The sequence below is a fragment of the Strongylocentrotus purpuratus genome, unplaced genomic scaffold (assembly GCF_000002235.5).
Source record: "Strongylocentrotus purpuratus isolate Spur 01 unplaced genomic scaffold, Spur_5.0 spur5_scaffold_19, whole genome shotgun sequence".
Lineage (NCBI taxonomy): Eukaryota > Metazoa > Echinodermata > Echinoidea > Camarodonta > Strongylocentrotidae > Strongylocentrotus > Strongylocentrotus purpuratus.
Genome location: NW_022145604.1, coordinates 28,899,785 through 28,921,283, shown reverse-complemented (window position 1 = coordinate 28,921,283; position 21,499 = coordinate 28,899,785). Strand labels below are relative to the sequence as shown.

Genomic DNA, 21,499 nt, shown 5'->3' with positions numbered 1-21,499 from the left:
CAATTTTACAATAAGCCAAATAGGATTTTAAAAATCCGAGATCCGAGGGGGGGGGGGGGGGTATACACATACAAATACCAAAGGGGGGTTCAATCCCCCCCCCCCCCTGTGTACGCCCCTGCACACATAGCAGTCCACGTTCTCGTCGTGTAAATCTTAAAGTCCCTATTATCTGGAATGTGTGTTCGCATATTCGGCGTTGAGGAGAAGCCGGGTGGAGACACCGACGCAATAGCAGTAGAGATCATCATCGAGCAGGTTGGTGTTACTCTGGAACTGAGAGACATCGACCGCTCCCATCGCACATGGAATGTAAAATCCTCAGTAGCAACTCCTAGATAACCTCCCAGGCACCGCACTATCATCGTGAAACTGAATTCCTACAAAAAGAGAAGGGATATTCTAGCAAATAGAAAAACCTCAAGGGATTAGGAATATTAATAGTGGAGGATTTGACAATGAAGAACCATGCACTTCTCACGAAACCTCGCAGCACACCAAAAGTATTGTCAGCATAGACTTTAGAGGGCAGGGTCATCGCTCTTCTACCTGCAATTGATGGACAAACTGTGAAGAAGTGTAACAGAATCGAATATGACTAATTACTACTACTACTAATACTACTTTTCCTACTCAGTCATGGCTGTGTGCAAACACAGACATTTTGCCATTTAACTACAAATTTAAAGGCGGGCAGTAGCCAAAAATGTTTTGTTCAAAATAGTCTTATTCATACTGATTCTAAAGAAATTGCTTATATTATGAATGATCAACTAAAAGATGAAAACTACTTTGATTATAATTTTAGTGTATATTTTTACATAAATTGCTTTTATCTACATATTAAGATATTGATCGCCTTGAATAACATTGGACAGTACAAGCTGTATGCTTTGTTTTTTAAATTATTGCACTAATTCTTACCACATTCGTTATGCTCCAAATTCATTTGAAAGGAAAAGTTTTTTTCTTAGAAATTCAGACTACAATTTGTACGCTGGTAAACCAAAACAAATTGTATGCGGTTGGGTAGCATTTATGCCAGTACTAAATTATTTAATCGATTGCCATGTCTTTCACGTGTTAAGCAAGATTACAACAAACTTGTTACAGCAGTTCAAGAATATTACGGAAGAATACATTTAATATGCCATTTTTAAATTGTTTTTAATGTTGGTATTGCTTTTTACCAAATATTATTATGTATTGTAAATGTTGTATTTATTTCTTTTTATCTTGACTTTCTCTTTTGTTGCCCTTCCTTATTTTACTTATCTTACTTATCTTCACTTTAAATGGTCGCCTAGTCTTTTCTTCTGCTATTTGTAAAACTATATATAATTAATCTGTTTATTTAACCTGTTGAAAACGGAAACAGTACAGGAAATGTTAATTACGCTACAGTGCTTATAATTGACCCTTTAATCTTAGATAACCAAAAATATGTCCCAATCAGGCTAAAGTCATGACCATTATCCTGTGATTGACCTGTATTTCTACTTTAACGAGGTGAATTTGTTCAGCAGCGTCGATATCTGACTAGAACATGGGCGCCAACTCAAGGAAACAACCTCAACGCAGACTCAAATAGGATGCTCAGAGCCTGGGAGGCAATGATGAGGAGAATTTGGACAAAAGCTTTAAAAGTATCAAGACAAATTACTCTGACTTACTTCTGTAGAACGCTCGACAAGCGAAGATTGCTGTGTGAAGAAAACGGGGAAAATTACGCTCGTCCAACGAGTTGGGTCGTAATATAGGTTAACACCTGTAAACATGACCTCTTTTCCTGTATATTTAATACCCTATTCAACCTTTGAAATTATGATTTTTCTGCACGAGATCGAGGATGAAGAGTTATAGACAAATCATTTTTCAAACCTTTATGTAAAATAATTCCCTTCACAACTCCAAAGGATCATATACGCATGCTCTAGTAACATTTTACAGAAAAAGTCCTCTGTCATAGTAGTGTGGTACGCAGGGGCGTAAATCCGTACCGAGGAGTGGGGGGGGGGGGGTGATCGGCGATAGCCATCACATACTAGCATGAGCACACGCCCACACTAATTTACGCAAGCGCGCACGATCGCGCACGCACAAACACACAACACACAACACACACACACACACACACGCACACACACGTGCACACACGCGCACACACGCACACATACACGCGCACCCACACGAACAAACAACAAACACACATGTACATAAATTTATACATGCATACATACATGCACGCACATGCCAAATTTGACAACCATTAGGTAAAAGAAGTGGACATATTTCGAAATACTGAGAGCTGCAAGCTGTAGTGTTTTATTATATTGAACTCCGAAATAAGACGACACACTTTCAAGTAGTAACATCAAGATTGAGTATTTCGTCAGGAAGATGCGAACTCTTTATTTTGAGTCCCATCACTTAGAAAATGATGTATAATGGTCAGGGGCGTCGCTAGACCTTTTTTAGTGGGGGGGGGGGGGGGGGGGGGGAGGGGTGTAGAGGCCAACGATTACCGACAAAACTAACCCCCAATTACCGACAAAATTAAATGTCCCAATATTTACGAATTTAACCCTATATACCCGGGGCCGAAGACTAAATTGTTTTTCCTACGGACTATCTATAGTACTTGCATATGCGCAAATGGTCATTTTCCTCGACGACATAAATATACGAATTATTTCGTCAACTTAGTCAGCATCATAGCTATATATTTTAATGCAGGCGCGGAGCTAGGATCTCATTTTAAAGAGAGGCGGTAGTGAGCAGGCGAATCACGCAAAGAGCGCGCAGCACGCTCATTAGGGGGGTGTGGGTGATAGGCTTACCGCGCGAAGCGCGGAAGCTTAGACGTTTTATTAAATTATTAGAGAAAGTAGACAATTCGTTAAAGCGTGCTCGACTCTTAATCCTTGTATGAATTCAGTTTCTCCCTCTCTCTCCCGCGCAAAGCGCGGAAGCTTTGGCATTTCATTAAATTATTAGAGAAAGTAGACGATTTGTTAAAGCGTGCTCGACTCTTAATCTTTGTCTGATTTCGGTTTACCCCTCCCGCGCAAAGCGCGGAAGTTTTGACGTTTCATAAAATTACAAGAGAAAGAAGACGATTGGTTGTATTGTTCTCGACTCTTAATTCTCGTCTTCATTCAGTTTCCCCTTCCCGCGCAAAGCGCGAAAAGCTTAAACGTTTGATTTAATTATTATAGAAAGAAGACGATTCGTTGCACCGTTTTCGACTCTTATTAAGCCCTATTTATCTGAATTCAGTTTCCCCCACTAGCGCGAAGCGCGGAAGCTTTGACGTTTCCTTAAATTATTAGAGAAAGCAGACGATTCGATGTACCACTTTCGACTCTTTATTCTCAATCAGTTTAGTGGCATTCGCTTCTGTCTGCTTGATACCGGTACGTATTTTGTCACGTAGAGTTTGTATAAGTCTTATCTTATTGTTGCTGTTGGCAAGGAATGCTGTTTTGGGTTGTGCTTGTTGGCATATAACATATTATCATCAAATAAAAAGGTACATCTTTGGGCTATTCGTCTCTGCTCAGCTACATTTGTCGAAGTTGCACTTCCATATCCATCGAACACCACCGTCAAATGAGCTCCATAATGCTTAAGGGTGCTGTAGGCGACCACCATCTTAAACAAAGAGACCATTTCTGGCACGTTGGATTGTTTGGAGAACGAATTCAGCAGGAGACCCAGAGAACTCTTAGTTGGCTTCCGCATCACCCCACCTTTGAAAGGGAAAGTGCGTGGGAATATGTTCATAAGCAATGACCGATTCCACCTCAGTGTTGTTATTCAGGACACATGTTATTCTGTTGAACAGTAGTTTTGGGTTGGCTTATGTGCTTTGTCCCCTGATTTTCACTCTCTTACTCTTGGCACCAATGGTCTTCACCTTGTCCTTACGATGTACGTAGCTTGAATTCTGTAAACTTCGTACCATGCATTTGTTTCGGATGCCGCTACTAGGCCGATTTGTACAGGTTAATCACAATTAACAGATAAGCCAGCGACGATGCCAGTTGACAAGGAGACCAGGTAATTAGTTTCGTATAAAGCAAATGGTGATGTGCCTGCAGCCATCCAACAAAGATACATCTTTCTTTATTGTCTCTTGACCTGGTACTTTGCTGTATGTCTTTATGCTGCTCTGGTGTACCAGTGTGTACTCAGGTGAACTGTTCCAGTTCAGCACAGGTAGGAACACAGTGAGGAAGTGCATGAACCCACTTTAATAGCCAATGTTCTGTCTGTGATTCCACGTCCACGAGTCATTTCTCTAGATGTTTTCAGCTGCCGCATCAGGAACTTTTCAATGGTCTGATCAGAGAAGTTTCCACCCGAGAATGAATCCACACGGCGGATGGTGAAGTATCCCATTTCTGCGAATTGTGTATATTCATTTCCTGGCATGGTTTGCTCTAGAGCTTTTATCTGTTGTAAAAAAAAAAAAAAAACTGGCATATTTTAACTAGGGAAGATGTCCTGCAGCATGGAAATGTTGTATCATTTCCCTCACACAGCTGAGATGGAGCTTCCAGTCCCCTGTCCTTTCAGCTGGAATGAAACTGCAGAAGAGACACATAAATGTCGGATTTACTGCAACCAAAGTTTCCCTGTCCTATTGGACGTGCCCTGCTGCCCGTTTAATGAGTTGTGAAATGATCTGGTTTTAACTGTTTGACACACTCTTCTCAGGAACAGCAGTCACCTTCTTGTCCTGGTTGAGGAGTGCACCATACATATTCGCTAAGTGGTCCTTATATATGCTGTCTAAGACGCCAGGTTTACCCATCAACACTGCCAATGAGGGCAGCTGAAGTAAGAATGTGATCACGAAGAGAAGGGGAAATGCATGACCAGATTGCATATGTATGACAGACCCTTTGGCGTACACTGTCTCCCATAGCTCTACAAGCATACTTCTGCCCATGACGTGGACTATATGCTGCCGAGATATGACATGAGGAGGTGAAATCGACCAAAACGGACGATTACTTTTCCTAGGTCTTGAGAATAAGCTACAATCTCTGCTGTCTTGATGTACGAAGGCTGGTTAAATGTTACTGCACATATTCTTAAGTTATATGTTTTTCACATTGTGACGGTGCAAAGTATAGTGCCGTGTAGATGGTACTCGGATTGGAGGGGTCTAAATTTACGAAGGGCATAGTTTCAATTCTCGTACTGCAGTCACTCTGCATGACCACTTTCATGAAACCAATCCATGAAGGACAAAGCTCATGTTGCTCAGCTCAAGATGTCTATCTGTTCACGTGAGCCACTTTTCCGGTGTTTATACGAAGCCATTCCAACAATATTGGCGACAGAAATGACCTGGTCTACTAGCAGAAATGACCTGGTCTACTAGCAGAGATGACATGGCATGTGCTATTAAGGTGCATTTCCTGTTTGAAACCTTGTGACTTTTGCCTTTGCGACAATAATTGGTAATAATGTGTCTCCATTTTCAGTTCCATCTAACGTTGAGTACTCTTCACGGTTTGCACACTGTCAGTCTGATGGAAGCAGTCTGATGGAAGCAGCCATATGTGTGCATGTGTGTGTGGGTGGGTGGTTGTCTACGTTATGTATAAGAAATATTTAATTATTTAATGAAAGGTTTATTTGTACTGATATGTATTACAATAGTGCTTTTCTAGTATAGACATTTGATTGTATTCATAACGTACCTACTTTAATACAGTGAGATAAATTCGAAATAATGGCCATTTTGGACTCCATTTTGGATTTCAGAAAGGGCTCATGTGGTTTGACTGCCACTTGTGTGTTTCAAAATTTATTGATAAGTATTTGGTTGAGTTGCTTATGCTGAAAAACATATATTTAGAAATTTAAATTTGGTATTTGGGTTATCTAGTTGCATAGTTATAAGAAATTCAGGAAATGGCAGCAATTTTGGGCGCCATTTTGGATTTCGGGAAGGGCTAAAGTGGTTTATAGCTACTTGTGAGTTTCAAAATTTATCAACAAGTATTTTATTGTGTTCCTTATCCTAAAAAACATATATTTAGACATTTAAATTTTGTATTTGGGTTATCTAGTTGCAAAATTCGTCGCTGTTTTCACGAAGTGACGGTAGTGAAAAAAAATTGCATTCACTTTGCGTTACGATTTTCCTCTCTACCGTCACTTCGTGAAAACAAGGACGAATTATAAGAAATTCAGGAAATGGCGGCCATTTTGGACGCCATCTTGGATTACGGAAAACGCTCAAGGAGGATATACGAGGACTTTTAGTATGTTATTCTAGATATATTCCTGGAGCTATCCTGAAAAAATCAGCTTGTTACCAAAAATTTCCAGGTTTAAGCCTATTTTGACCTAATGCTCTTGGCCTATGTACGCAACCCTACACCAAAGCAATTTTTTTAGGAACGCGTTGCCTAGGCACAGGGTACATAACCATCGTACGCCAGCCTACGCATAACCTACGCAGGGACTACACCGAAGCAACATTTTGTTTCAGGAATACGCAGCCCAATCCCGGCGTAGTCGGTACGCCACACTACGCAACTCTACGCGGATCCGGTGTGAAAGGGGCTTAAGTTTGCAGCTAGGCAGTAATCTTATGTCTACGTATTTGCAAGGAAGATCCAGTTAATCACACATCTGACATTTTGCTCCTGGCGACATCGAAGATTGAACAAAGGGAATGAGCTACATAATGACTCCATCTCTTAAAACTTATTGATTGAAATGAATATGTCCATGTTCCCTATCTAAGTTTGAATTGCGAGGTGCCTGGATGTAGGACGTCGCTCGTATAGTTGGATGTAACGCCATTGTATTGATGTTATGCTGTTATTATATTTATTCAGGCGCGTACGCAGGGGAGATTTTTGGGGGGTTAAACACCCCCCCCCCTTTGTTTTTTTTATGTGTGTATTTTTGAACACCCCCCCCCTCCTTTTGTGTTTTTGGGGGTGTTTTTTAATAATGCCAATGGCTGACCTAACAAAAGTGACCTTACATGTACCTCCCCCCCTACGGAGCAAAATATCAATTTTTCAAATTTAAAGACCCCCCCCCCCCCGCTTGGCTGACTGAGTCGAAATTTTTGGCCCGATTTCAAAATGTTAACCCCCCCCCCCCCTTGAAAAAATCCTGCGTACGTCACTGTTTTATAATTGGTATACTTGTGTACATTGTTTGTGCTTCAATTTTTTTTTCTCAAATAATACAATTCGATCGTACTATGAGCTTCTAAAGTACACGTATTAACATGTATAAATGAAAAGGTTTGGAAAAGGTCTGAATAGCATTTTTTGTACAGGAAGAAAACACTTAGTACCCTGGAAGCCTCTTATGCTTATTACGGAGAACTCCGACAGGGTACTAGAAATCAGTTTTACATGGATTAGAAATAAGCTTGAGCTCTGGTAATGATAGAAAATAAATTTCAGTTCAGTTCAGTTTAGTTTATTAATTTTTCTCAAGCATAAAAACAATATTATAATATATACAAAAATGGGAAATATACATAGTAAGAAAACAAACGGAAACTACATAAAAGTTATAATAACCTGTATCGCGTAGTTCCTAGTAAAGGGAAAAAATACATGGTATAAACAAATGCAATAACAAAATACAAAATTATGCAGATTAATCAGTAACACACTACACCAACAGACACCAGCAATCATACAGGGAGGGTGGGGGGGGGGGGGGTAATGGTAATTGTAAATTTGATGAGAATTTTTTTTTGTATAATCATTAATACATACCCTTTTCAACTTTGCTTTATGAAGTTATATTTGTTGAACTCTTTATTTCCTCTGAGAGATAATTTTCCACACGCGTGGACCACTGTGCCTTAATGAGTTAAATAAAAACTATGTTTTAACCTTGGGATAATGAAATTTATTATTTGAGCGAGTATTGTGATAATGAACCGATCTATTTATGGTGAACATTTGGGAAACATTGCAAGGAGTTATATTATGGATTGTACGAAACATTACTTATGCTATTTTAAATCTATGTATATCATATATGTTTAGTGTTTTTAATCGGAAGAATAACGGTCGGGAATGGGATCTAAAGGAAGAATTTGTACATATTCTCAAGATTTTCTTTTGTAATTTGTGTAACGGTTCCAATTTCGTTGTTCCACCATTCTCCCGAATAATATTACAATATTGAAGATAAGGTAAGGCTAGACAATTATAAAGCATATACATTTCCTTTTTTGGTAAAAAATCACGAAGTTTACAAAGAATTCCTACAGTTTTTTTAGAATTTGCTAGTTATAGTGGAACGATGGCAATTGAGAGATAGTTCGTCGTCGTAGGTTTATCATTATTTATCACCCATTCATTAGCATGAAACCAATTTATAATCTTAATTAATTCCTCATTTGTCATTATTTACAAGAACATCGAAATCATTATGAGAGGCAACTAAATTAGTGTCGTCTGCAAAGAGGACAAAATGGAAAAATGAGGAAACATTACACAGATCATTTATATAAATCAAAAAAGGAGCGGGCTCAGTGTTGAGCCCTGGGGGACTCCACACCGGACCCTCTCATGATGAGAAATAACATTTTTGTAAACAGTATAATGAAAACGGTCAGATAAATAATCCTTAAACCAATTAATTGCAATACCAAGTATACCAAAATCAGCTAACTTAGAAAGTAAAATATTAGGATTAATTACATCAAACGCCTTACTTAAATCGAGAAATATACCAAGTGAGTGCAAGTTATAATTTATATTATTAAGGACATGATCATTAAAGTCAATAAGTGCAAAATCACAGGAGGAATTTGATTTGAGAACTATTTAAAAGATTATTGTTATCAATATGACTTATAAGTCATATTGTTGTACATTAACTTTTCTAAGGGCTCTTTCATGTCTGCTGTAAAGATATAATAGGCCATGTAGCATTTTTCCTCCATACCTTGTAAATATTGCTGATTATATATTTCCGATTCATTACTCCTAATTTTAAAAAAAACCTAGGACCATATTATAATACCCCAGTTACACCAACCAGAACGATGAAACAGGATGATCTAGATATTTTCATATCACTAATGACGGAGAATCCGTCAGTTTTGAATCGTCTTGGCGTCGGGTTGGCGGTGTAACTGTTACTGTTGCATTAATGATACAAACATGTGAGATGGATTACACTTAATTCATCATTTAAAAATAGAAATAAAAAGTAAAACCGCCACCATTTACAACTGCATATAATTATAAACAAGGCATTAAATTAGCTAATCAGGGTAAATCTTTTAGATTCTGTAACATTATAATGAATGTTCTACGTTACGATTTGATGGCGCACGATAACGAAATATAAGCGCTTTACAGATGATACTATAGATATTTACAGAAAAATAAAGTAAAATAATGTATTCCAAGAGATTGATAATGAATTTTGCTACTTGAATGTCATAATGCTTATTTATGGCAAAATTTTTTGCAACAAGATATGAAACAAGTAATACTAGCATAGATTTTGGCACATTGACATTAAATAAAGTCGGGAATAAAATTGGGAAAATGGAATAAGAAGTTGGTATGCCTATATGGCCTGTACCAAGGATTGTCATCAGAATATGAAATCATTTTTTGTTTTTCTTCTAGAAATTCAAAAAATGATTATTTCTTGTAATGCTAGTCGTATTTATATAATGAGCGTTTTTTTGTTCGTTGGTCTTGTTATATAAAAAGAAATCCCTTTTACATGGAAATGGAAAGGCTATTCACCTGTACATTCAATTATTTATTAGCTGTGGAAATTGATATACGTCGATGTTTTATATTTATAAAGCCCACGAAATTTAAATCAATAATCGTGTATAATATATAAAAATAATAATAACGAAGAAGAATGATCATTATGATAGACATATATTAAATGCAGCATAATTAATGCATATACATAAGCAAACTGAATACGTTTTTTCTAAACAATTATGTTCGGGGATGACTTGTGCAATATACTAAACTAATAGATAAGATGCCCAAATAAACCTTAACATGAGACATAACATTTTAAACAATCGCATTTCTCTCACTGAAAAATTAATTGTATTGGAAGATTAATGCAGCGTATGAAGACAAAATCAGCGCTCGATGGCGCAAACTTTGTAGGGTTCTGGATTCATGGTGATTCCATTCGCTCCACGCATGCTTGGGTTCGGTTGGTTAGGAGGAAGCTTGAATTCAAACTGTTGGAAGAGATTGGTGAACAAGAGGAAGGTTTCCATTTTGGCCAGCTGACTACCAACACAATCACGACGACCTGTATTTTACAAGAGAAAAACGAGTGCCTGGTGTAAGTTCTTGCTTTGGCCGGTGTTTAGTTCCTGCGCACAAATAACATAAGTATACTTTAAACTCTTCAATGTTAGGCAAATAAGAATGCTTATGGTTGAAAAATTTAAATTTGTCTTTACATTAATGTTAGAAATATGGCACGCTGCCTAGTTACAAAACAGTATCTTCCAGTGGGAGCGCCCCACACCATACCAAAATCGACGATTAATTTTGGATTCGCCTTCGATTCCGAACACAATCCGGAGGGCATAGAGAGTTAGTGCATCATTACCGCTCAATATTCACCCCCCCCCCCCAGGTGCATAGCCAGGGGGGGGGGGGTGATGGGGGCGGTCGCCCCCCCCCCCCAAAAAAAAAAAAAAAAAAAAAAAAAAAACGCCTCTTAAAAGAGAGAGAGAGAGAGAGAGAGAGAAGAGAAAAAAGTAAGAGGACGTAGGAAGAAAAAGGAGCAGACAAAGAAACATTTGTGAAAATTCGGACAAAATAATTTAATGAAACGTCAAAGCTTCCGCGCTTCGCGCGGTAGGGGGGGGGGAACTGAATCCAGACAATTAAGGATTAAGAGTCGAGAACGGTACAACAAATTGTCTTCTTTCTCTAACAATTTAATGAAACGTCAAAGCTTAATTCCGCGTTTCCTGAAGGAAGGGGGGGGGGATAAGAGTCGATAACGGTACAACGAATCGTCTTCTTTCTCTAATAATTTAATGGAACGGCAAAGCTTCCAAGGGGAGAAACTCCCCCTCTTTGCACCCACCCTCTAGGGAGCGCGCTCTGTAAGTGATTCGCCCGCTTCGCGGGCTCACGAGCACCCTCCTTAAATTAAATCCTGGGTACGCGCTTGCCCTCCCCCCATGATCATTATCATTATCGTCTTACCAACACCAAATGGCATCCACGCCTCGTTCTTCTGGAATTGTTTTCCATCAGCACTGAGAAAACGATCTGGGTTAAATCTGTCCGGTTCATTCCATTCCTTGGGATCATGGTGAACAGCCCACAGGTTTGGAACAATGATGCTTCCCTTTGGAATCGTAAAGCCTCTGAATGAAACGTTATCAGATGTCATATGAGGAACTGAGACCGGAAGGATGGGGCGTATTCGCATGACCTCTGTTATAGTAGCATTGCAGTAGGGTAGGTCTGGACGATCAAGAGTATTCGGTTGGCGGCCACGCCCAACAACAGTATCCAACTCAGTTTGTACCTATAAAGGTTGAAAACAAAACGATGGTGTTACTTTATTTAATAATTAATGCAGAATTTATGTTATATGTAAAGGAATTATGATGAGGAGGAGGAATTCCATATTAATAGGGGTAATGATAATAACTTTTGATCTCATGGCATGTCGCCTTTCAAACCAGTAGAAATGTAGTGGCATGAAAAGACCAGTCCGGAACGCAAAAAAGATGATTGTAGAAGATCACGTTTTTTCTTTCATAAAAACCTACAATACGTAGAACCCGAAACTGTTAGGCCTACTCAGTTTTATGCTTAGTTACGACTTTGATATAAAGCAATTCCCAATGTTGTGTCTTATATTTCTGGACATTCCTTTAGGTGCCAAGTTTCGAAAAGCTACCAACCTTTCTTTGAACATCTGCGTGAACAGATAGATACAGAATCGCCCAAGAGGTAACCACCGCCGTGGTGTCGGTACCACCTGCAAACAAATCAAACACAACTCGCCAGAAATGCTCCAACTCGAATTCCTTGGATATATCGTCTGCTAAGAACGCGTCAGTGAAGTCTCGGATGTTGTCTTTTTGAAAGGTTTCTCGATGGCTGTTCAGATGGGACATAATGAAATCCCTGTTGGCGAAATTAGCTTCACGGTAGCGCTTGTATCTTTGATTTGAAGTATGTATGAGTGGTTCGAAGATGTTCACTAGATCAGTTTCAGGAATGAGGGAGAGAATTTCTTCATTATCCTTAAGAACCTTGCTCATCTCGCCATCACTGTATTCGTATCGCCGACTAAATAGAAGTTGACAAATGATATTCGCGGTTGCCTTACTGAATGTGATTGCTAAATCTGTGGGCTCTCCTCGAAGATTTCTGATTTCCTCTGACAGGTAACGTGCCTCCAGATTAATCTGAGGTACCAGGCTCTGCTTCCCAAATCCAAAGGAGCGCAGGGCAGGAAGAGAGAACTTCCGTAAGTCGACCCATGGTTTGCCATTACTAAAAGAAATTGTAGCTGCATTGAAAGAGAAAAATTAGCATCGAAAAGATTAAAGATAAAGGTGAGTTCTGGTAATGCGATTGCATTTTGAAAGAAAAGGTGTGGAATGGATCAGAAACAGTTGATCATGTAGCATATAAGTATTGGTGTTCACTGCAAGGTTCTGGCGTCATCAAAATCATAATAAATTTGGCCGAGTCTTGGTAAAGTAACAGGCACTGTACACAGAAAGCTATATATGGGACAACACACATATGGTGTCGGGGCTATACTACCTTGATTTCCTTGTCTTCCTATGCTCATTACTCAGCCAGTATACATTTTCTTCCAAAATTGTTTGGCACATGTCATTTACTTGTAATCTTGAACATTCAGTGTAAGTTTCGTTTGATTCTGTGAGAATTAATTTTTTTTTTTTTTTACTAGAACTGGAGTTTATCTTTAACACATATCCTTGCAAATAACTTACAAATTCGGTATCCTGTGAGAATAATTTGTTTAAAGAGCCCAACTTTTTCTGAACTATGACCAACAGAATTTTAATTTCCGCGACGGGCCCGCCCCCCTCCCTGGCCCCCAAAAAACCTTATTCGCCAGCTGGCTGATTCGCCGCTAAATATTTTCTCACGAATTGGGCCAAACTAAAAAAAAAATGAGTGCTTTTACCCCCCCCCCCCCCGCTTATTATTTGCTGGCTGGCTGAGTCACCGCTAAATGTTTTTCTCACGAATTTGGCAAACAAAAAAAATCGTATTGTTGTTATTGTCATGATGTTGATTTTCAGTGTAACAAGAAAACATCCTGTATTAAATCTCAAGTAACCGCAAAAATAGGAATTCTGTTTCTTTTGTTACTGTGAATCTAAAGCAATTCGAAAAATCTTTTAAATGGATCGGTCCTATGGTTTTGGAATGATACGAAGTTCAAAATTTAAATACTAACAATACCAGTACATCTAAACTATTAATCCTACCTTTCTTTCCAGGATCCGGTATTGCCCAATTAAAGTGTCCCGGTACAAACCGATCCGAGAAGAATTCTCCTGACTTTACCAGAGCCTGTGTGATACTCTCCCTGTCGTTTAGAACAACGAAGACAAACGAACCTCTCCGCAAACTGAAAATAGGGCCGTACTTCTTAGCCAGATCCATGTAGGCTTCGTGGATAAGACCTGGTTTGAAGTTATACCCGATGATTGGGAGCGACCATGGCCCAGGAGGGAGGTTCTTAGGTCTCCGGACGACCCATAAGCAGAGGAGAAAAATCACCACTCCTAGAAACACAGATGTTGCCGACAGGTCGAACATTTTATTTGATATTAATTAACGCAAGACCAAAGAGTGGGCCAATGTACAGTAAGAACTCTCTACTGCTCAGACGTCTAGCAAATTATTGTATGGATTGTTGTCTCGCAATGAACCGCTTATATGCAGACGAACAAACTGACTTTCAATACCATCGAGCCTTACACACTCGAAACTGTGTATGGGAAAATAACATATAATACCAATAGGAGGTTAGCCATACTATATCGCGTCACAATATACATGTCTGCCATTCCACCAATCAGATAGATTTAAGAGGTCACATGGGTCACAAAACGTTCAAAGTCCTGATGAATTTTATTAAACCAAGGAGTTTTGAGAGCTGGAGACCCAACTGGCAACAAATTATGCCAAGCAGCTGCCGTTTTCTAAGGTTGCACAATAGAATCTACAGATATGCTGTTACTTTTGATCTCCGAGGTTCGAAGCCGCCAATATCATTGGAAAGCTTGAGTAGTGATTTTGTTCACAAAGAAATATCCTTAATATTCACTTCTTATTTGAACGAACGAGGGGAAAATATGACAGATGACAAAATATGAAAACAAAAGCTAACCTAATTGTGTCAAGAAATTTGCTTACATTTTATGATAGCAGCTTTAATTTGATTAAATAGTAAAAATTCTACAATGATATCCTAAAACATGCAATTTGATCCGATTACTTCCGCCTCACGAAAATAAACAGTGAATTTGTTTATGCACAGTTCTTACAATGTTATATGTCAGATTAGTGCCCTCACATGCCCAGTCGAGTACTTTTGGTTAATATTTCAGGAAATTTTGCTCCATTTTCTTTCGCTTGCTTCATGTAAAGCCTCGGTCACAAATGCCATTACGAACTGCTACGAACGCCGTACGAACGATCTTAAGACAATGGAAATTCGGAAAGACAATGGAAAAACAGGGAGATTCGTAAGAAAGCATCGTTCGTACGAACCTTTGTGACCGTAGCTTAAAGGGAAAGTTGAGTTCTGTTTTCAGACCGCAAATGCCTTCAAAATCCATAGTTAATGCTTTTATACTTATCTATAACATTTCTAGTGTCCTTTTAGAACCTAAAATTTCTATGAAGGTAATTTTAGACCCCAAAATATGTGAAATTTAGCCAATACGATCATACCAATTCAGCTCCACTTTAAAAAAAATACGGTGACCGTTAATTAATTATTTAATTAAAAATAACAATACATGAGCCGGCTGGTTGTGTGTAATATAACCAACACGAAAATGCCAACAAAAAAAGCCAACATCGGCATTGGCTGAAATACGACGTAAAAATTTGCAATAATTTATTGCACTTTACCCCGGTTCCCAACATAAAAAAAATCCTCTGTGTGCCCATGCCTTGAGCCATAATGCATGGCCGTCCCGAAGATTTTTTTATGTAAATTTTCACAGAATGCAAAAAAACTTACACAGGTCACTACGTGCAAATGGTAAGTTTTATTGAAGATGATTTGTAGCAAGTTTTTGTGAGTTTCTTTTATTTTACTTGTTCAAACAATCAATCTACTGCAGGATAAACACTCGACAATGAATTATAGCCATGCTCTCTCGATATAAGATTCCCATATATTAAGGCTCAAGATTAGCCTTAAATCTTCTTTCTCCTTCAATTTTTTAGTCGGAGGGGCTCGATGGGGGGGGGGGGGGGGGTTGATTTAGCTCTTTCATGTCTGCTGTAAAGATATAATAGGCCATGTAGCATTTGTTTCCTCCATAGCCCGTAATATTGCTTTTGGTTATTAAATACATACCAACCCACACAATGTTCATTGAACTGTGTCTTTAACAGACAACGACATAAGTTAATGGGCTTTGTTAATTTCTTCCATTCACAACTATCTGCACACAATGCATAGTGGCGGAGGAGTCTCAATCACCAGATAAACGGCAGCGCTGACATGTCTGTTCACCAAACACTTATTGAAGAATGAAGAGTTTGTCAACCTCATGGATAAGATAGTGAGCAATGAAGTAGAGAACAATATTGGGAGAATTGCCAAATTTCAAGTTTCAAGTTTCAAGTTTATTTATTCCACTATATAAAACATAACATAATTGAACATAATGAATAATGGTAATTATTATAACTAAACAAACAATATATTAAACATAATGTACATGATAATAGTAATAACAGAGAATACAATCATATAAATCAATCAATAAAGTGGGGGATCTACTAAAAAGCAAAGCTTGTATTATGTAGGTCCCTGTTCTTAGGTTTACATATAAATTAGGGTATCTGAATTAACATATTTACAAAAGCATATGAAACTAGAAAGCAAAAACCTCAGCAGGGTCAGTCCGTAGTGCCAACTAAATAGCGTCAAAATACCACTTTCCTAATGTAGTCAAGTTGAATGCAAAATTCTGTATTAAGAGCCTCGTTACAAATTTGTTAATTCACCTGTTACGAACAATTATTGTATTTCAGTAAGAAGAATGCGAACAGCCTACAATTGTTGCTAGGTAGGACAAACAGTATTGCTTGTCCTACCTAGCAACACGTAGTATATGCCATTCACATTTTGACTTTTGAAATACAATTGTTCGTAAGAGGTGAATTCAATAACTTGTAACGAGGCATTTAACGAAGATTTGCGCATTAAATTTGACTACATTACGTAAATGGCCTTTTAGGGACTATTAGATTTACACGACGAGAAGGGGGTCTGGCTATGTGTGACATCCTATTAAGCCAATGTGACGTCCTTTTAAGGCACTGCCAGTGCCTTAAAACGATGCCACACATAGCAGTCCACGTTCTCGTCGTGTAAATCTAAAAGTCCCTATTATCTAGAATAATATTCACGAAGGTCGTGTGTTCGCATATTCGGCGTTGAGGAGAAGCCGGGTTAAGACACCGACGCAATTACAGCAACAGATTATCATCGAGCAGGTTGGTGTTACTCTGGAACTGAGACACATCGACCGCTCCAATCGCACAGGGAAGATGAAACCATCATTAGAAACTCCCAGAAAACCTCCCAGACATCGCACTATCATCGTGAAACTGAATTCCTACAAAAAGAGAAGGGATATTCTTGCAAATGGAAAAACCTCAAAGGATCAGGAATATCCACTTCTCGCGAAAACCCGCAGCACACCAAAAGTATTGTCAGCATAGACTTGAGGAGACAGGGTCATTGCTCTTCTACCTGCAAGTGATGGAAAAACCGTGAAGAAGGGTATTAGAAGCGAATATGACGCATTGAACATTTGAATGGATGATATTCTATTTTAATAAAAACTAAACATCGGGTACGAGTAACAATGCATTGCCTTACATTCAATAATTTAATAATTTATTTTAGATTGTATAATCCAGGCTACTTCATATACCCGAGCCACAAGATTTTAAAAATTGATATCCATACTTTGATTTGACTTGTAGTTAAATATATATTGTATATGTATATATAGGTTCTTGGTGTGAATGAATGTGTTTGTGAACTGCGATACTACTTCTCCTACTCAGTCATGGTTGTGTGTAAACTGTGTTTCTGATATTTTGCCATTTAAAGCATATCAACGCTAGTGTGGCTAGGAGGGATTAGACCACACAGCGAGGTCACTGACAGGTGGCTATCTCATCAACCCAGCTCTCAAATAACATAAGAAATAGAGGATCATGGGGGGACCAACAAACACCGATTGGGGAAGTTTTCTATATCGAGGGAGCAAGTAGGACAGCGGGACTTTTACCACAAATTCAAAAGCGGGCAGTAGCCTTAAATGTTTTTTTCTTCAAAATGGTCATAAACATACTGATTCCGCAAAAAAATTGCTACGATTATGAATGATTTTTTGTTCAACTGTCGCTAGGATATGACGTACTCTTTCAATATGTACCCATTGATAACAAAGTCAACTCGTAATTCAGCAAATAGAGCTTCTCTAATTCATAATATCTGTACAAATACACTTGAACAGAAGATTCAAAGTGAAATAAATTACGATGATTTTGCTGATCACTTCCCGATATACGCTATTAAAAAAAGGTAACATTAATAAACAATTGTCATTTTAAGACAAAAACCATTTCATTGAATTCTCTTCTTGACATCCCATACCCAAAACCGACTTTAAAAAAAGATCATTCTCGTATAATTCTCGTATATTCTAGAGGGCGTACTTGGAAAGCAATTTTGTTAAAGTAGATACACGAAGTATCAAAAGTGTTTTGAATTGATGCAAAACTCATATCATTGCGAAGGGGAAGCCTTACTGATCAAATACATCAACTCTCCTCTTCAAAATATGTTTGGGACCCGCAGTAATCAACTCTCAACATTTTTTAGTTTTGAGATCCAGATTTTCTGCCTTCAGCGGTCCTTTGTAGAGCGTCAATATTTGTGACGTCACACACTGGACACGGCTGGCTAGCTGCAGGTTGCTACACGCGCGACTCCGGTACTGAGCTGTTTGTCCAGTGTGTGACGTCACTATTCAGAGCTCGCTACGCTCGTGTGTTTGGCTTACGTTCAGGGGCGTTTGGGGGTCTAAGAAGGGTCTTCAAAAATTGCATTTTACGCTTTTCCATGATATCTATATGATTTCTCAGCGAATTATTCGTGTTTTTCAAGAGAAAATCTTTCCATCCATATGTAATTTGTTCTAATCATCAGTTGTAGTGATTTTTTCTTTGTGTAGCTCCTTTAAACTGAATGTACCTACCCTCTACTTTAAATAAAACTTGAATAAATAAATAAATAAATTAAGAAAAAATGAAAACTGGTGATTGGTCAAGTGTTGATAATTGCACCGAAGAATGTAAACGAGAGGTATACTTTTTGGGTAAATTGTATTTTATATATGATGCATTTTTTCCACTCTAGACTGTTAGCAGCAATAAGGAAACGTTTAGTTGGCAAAAATCAAAATATCTACGAAACTTCGAGAAATGTTTGGGCTACCCTTTCAAATTTACTATCAATCATAAGACTTCAACTCGCGTTGAGTTTTGAATCAATAGAATCTGAACAAGCTGAGTGGAATTATCAACTTTTGGCGCACAATGTAGCAACAACAAGATTATCAAAATTCAATGCTTGGAAACATCCGAAGTAATGATTATTATAAATAACAAAACGTTTAAATACAGTCCCGGCATAGCCAGGCGCGGATCCAGGATTTCTTAGGGGGGAGGCCCAAATTTGAAATTATGCGAGCCAAATATTGGAACGTAAAGGTGACCAGCAGTGACGTAATTAGGGGTGGGTGGGTGCAGGAAGGGGCGAGTTTACCCCCATCCCGCGAGAAGCGCGGAAGCTTCGACGTTTCATTAAATTATTAGGGAAAGAAGACGATTCTTTGTGTCGTTATCGACTCTTAATCTTCGTCTAAATTCAGTTTCACCCAAGCTTTTACGTTTAATTTAATCATGAGAGAAAGAAGACGATTCGTTGTACCGTACTCGATTATTAATCTTTGTCTAAATTGAGTTTCCCCCTCCCGCGCGAAGCGCGGAAGCTTCGACGTTTCATTAAATCATTAGCGAAAGAAGACGATTCGTTGTACCGTTATGACTTTTAATCCTCGTCTAAATTCAGTTCCCCCCCCCCCACCGCGCGAAGCGCGGAAGCTTTTACGTTTCATTAAATCATTAACGAAAGAAGACGATTCGTTGTCCCGTTATGACTTTTAATCCTCGTTTAATTTCAGTTTTCCCCCTCCCCCTCCCGAGCGAAGCGGGGAAGCTTAGACGTTTCATTAAATTATTAGAGAAAGAAGAAGATTTGTTGTACGGCTCTCGAAAAAAATTAGTTTCCCCCTCCCGCGCGAAGCGCGGAAGCTTCCACGTTTCATTAAATCATTAGCGAAAGCAGACGATTCATTGTACCGTTATGACTTTTAATCCTCGCCCAATTTCAGTTTTCCCCCTCCCGCGCGAAGCGCAAAAGCTTTTACGTTTCATTAAATCATTAGCGAAAGAAGACGATTCGCTGTATACTGTTATGATTTTTAATCCTCGTCTAAATTCAGTTTTCCCCCACCCGCGCGAAGCTTTTACGTTTCATTTAATTATTATAGAAAGAAGACGATTTGTTGTACCGTTATGACTTTTAATCCTCGTCTAATTTCAGTTTTCCCCCTTCCCGCGCGAAGCGCGAAAGCTTTGACGTTTCATTAATTCATTAGAGAAAGAAGATGATTCGTTGTACCGTTCTCGACTCTAAATCCTTGTCTAAATTTAAAAAAATGTTCTTTGTCTATTTCCTTTTCTTCCTACGTCCTCTTCCTTTTCACTCCTCTCTATTTTTGGCCGGCGTTTATGGGGGACCACCCCACCGCCCCTGGCTACGCGCCTGTGGTCAGATGAACATATGTTGATACCTTGTCCGCCCCAGAAGAACAGGGATTTAAGGTTTTAATTTACGGTCAGATTAGCATTAAGGGATCCGCCTTAGGGCCCTAGGTGGGGTCCAGGGGGAAGAGCCCCGGATGTTCAGGAGTTTTTGGCATTTAATTACGGTCAGATTAGCATTATTTTGATATCTAATTGTCACAGTGGCAGGTCACTAATTGGTTTGGGGTTCAGGGGCGGAGCCCCGAAATCCCAAGGGTTTTAGGCACTCAATTACGATCAGATGAGTATCAAGGGGCCTGTCTAAGGGCTCTTGGTTGGGTCCAGGGGGCAGAGCCCCCGGAAGCTTAGGGGTTTTAGGCGTTTAATTACGGTTAGATGAGCATTTTTGATACCTTATTATTTGTGACACTGGCAGGACACTATTTGGCGTGGGGTCCAGGGGGCAGAGCCCCCAGAAATCAGGGATTTTAGGCATTAAATGACCGTCAGATGAGCATCTAAGGGCCCGCCTTAGGGCCCTAGGTGGAATCCAGGGGGCAGAGCTCTTGGGGTTTTAGGCATTTAATCATGGTCAGATGAGCATATTTTGAAACCCCATTATAATGTGACACTGGCAGTTAACTTTTTTTCTTTCTCGCTATCTTTCTTTCTATTTCTCTTTCATATACTTTTTCCAAGAAAGAGTTGGGGGGGGGGGGGCTCGAGGATACCAATCCCCGTCGTTCCGCGGGCCCTGTTTATGTAGGCATCTCAAGAAGCATTTTCTTGCCCGGCTGTAAATTTAGAAATTTGTCATTTCCCAACAAACGCATAAAGTGAGGAAAAATCTCGGAAAATTATCTCATTTCAGCATTATTTGTAAACCACCGTTATGGAATTAGAAATTAACCACGTTTGAATTCTATTTCTCCAAAGCCCCCAGCCTCCCCCCCCCCCCACACTCCCCTATCAGTACGCCAGTGGCGGGAAAATTGCAACTGATATCCCCTTTCTTTTCTTTTCTTCTTTCTCTTTTGTCCTTCCCTTTATCTCCTCTTTTTCGTTTTGCTTTCCCTTTCCTTCCTTCTATTTTATTTTTTTGATTGGCAACAGCCTGGGAGGCATGTCCTTTTGCCTCCCCTCCCGATCTCCTTTTCCCTCTTTTCTTTTCTTCTTCCTCTTCTTTTTTTTCCCCCTTTCTCTCCTCTTTCCCTTTCCCTTCTTTTCCTTCTCTCTCTTTTCTTTTTTTCCTTTTTTTTGCGGGGGGGGGGGGGGCAAGGCCCGCTCGGCCCCCCTGGATCCGCGCCTGGGCATAGCACCTGAAGAGCTCTCCGAACGCTGCT

At 39.2% G+C, this 21,499-nt stretch overlaps 1 protein-coding gene across 1 annotated transcript; it reads right to left on the bottom strand.

The window, feature by feature from the left end:
- Window positions 1-8,491: 8,491 nt before the first annotated feature.
- Window positions 8,492-13,976, bottom strand: LOC580757 (cytochrome P450 2J2). The gene is made up of 4 exons (XM_780795.4): window positions 13,508-13,976; window positions 11,936-12,549; window positions 11,226-11,553; window positions 8,492-10,311 (listed from the first exon to the last, which is right to left on the bottom strand). Exons 1-4 carry the CDS (start codon window positions 13,839-13,841, stop codon window positions 10,133-10,135), a joined length of 1,455 nt encoding a protein of 484 aa, XP_785888.3. The 5' UTR covers window positions 13,842-13,976; the 3' UTR covers window positions 8,492-10,132.
- Window positions 13,977-21,499: the final 7,523 nt, after the last annotated feature.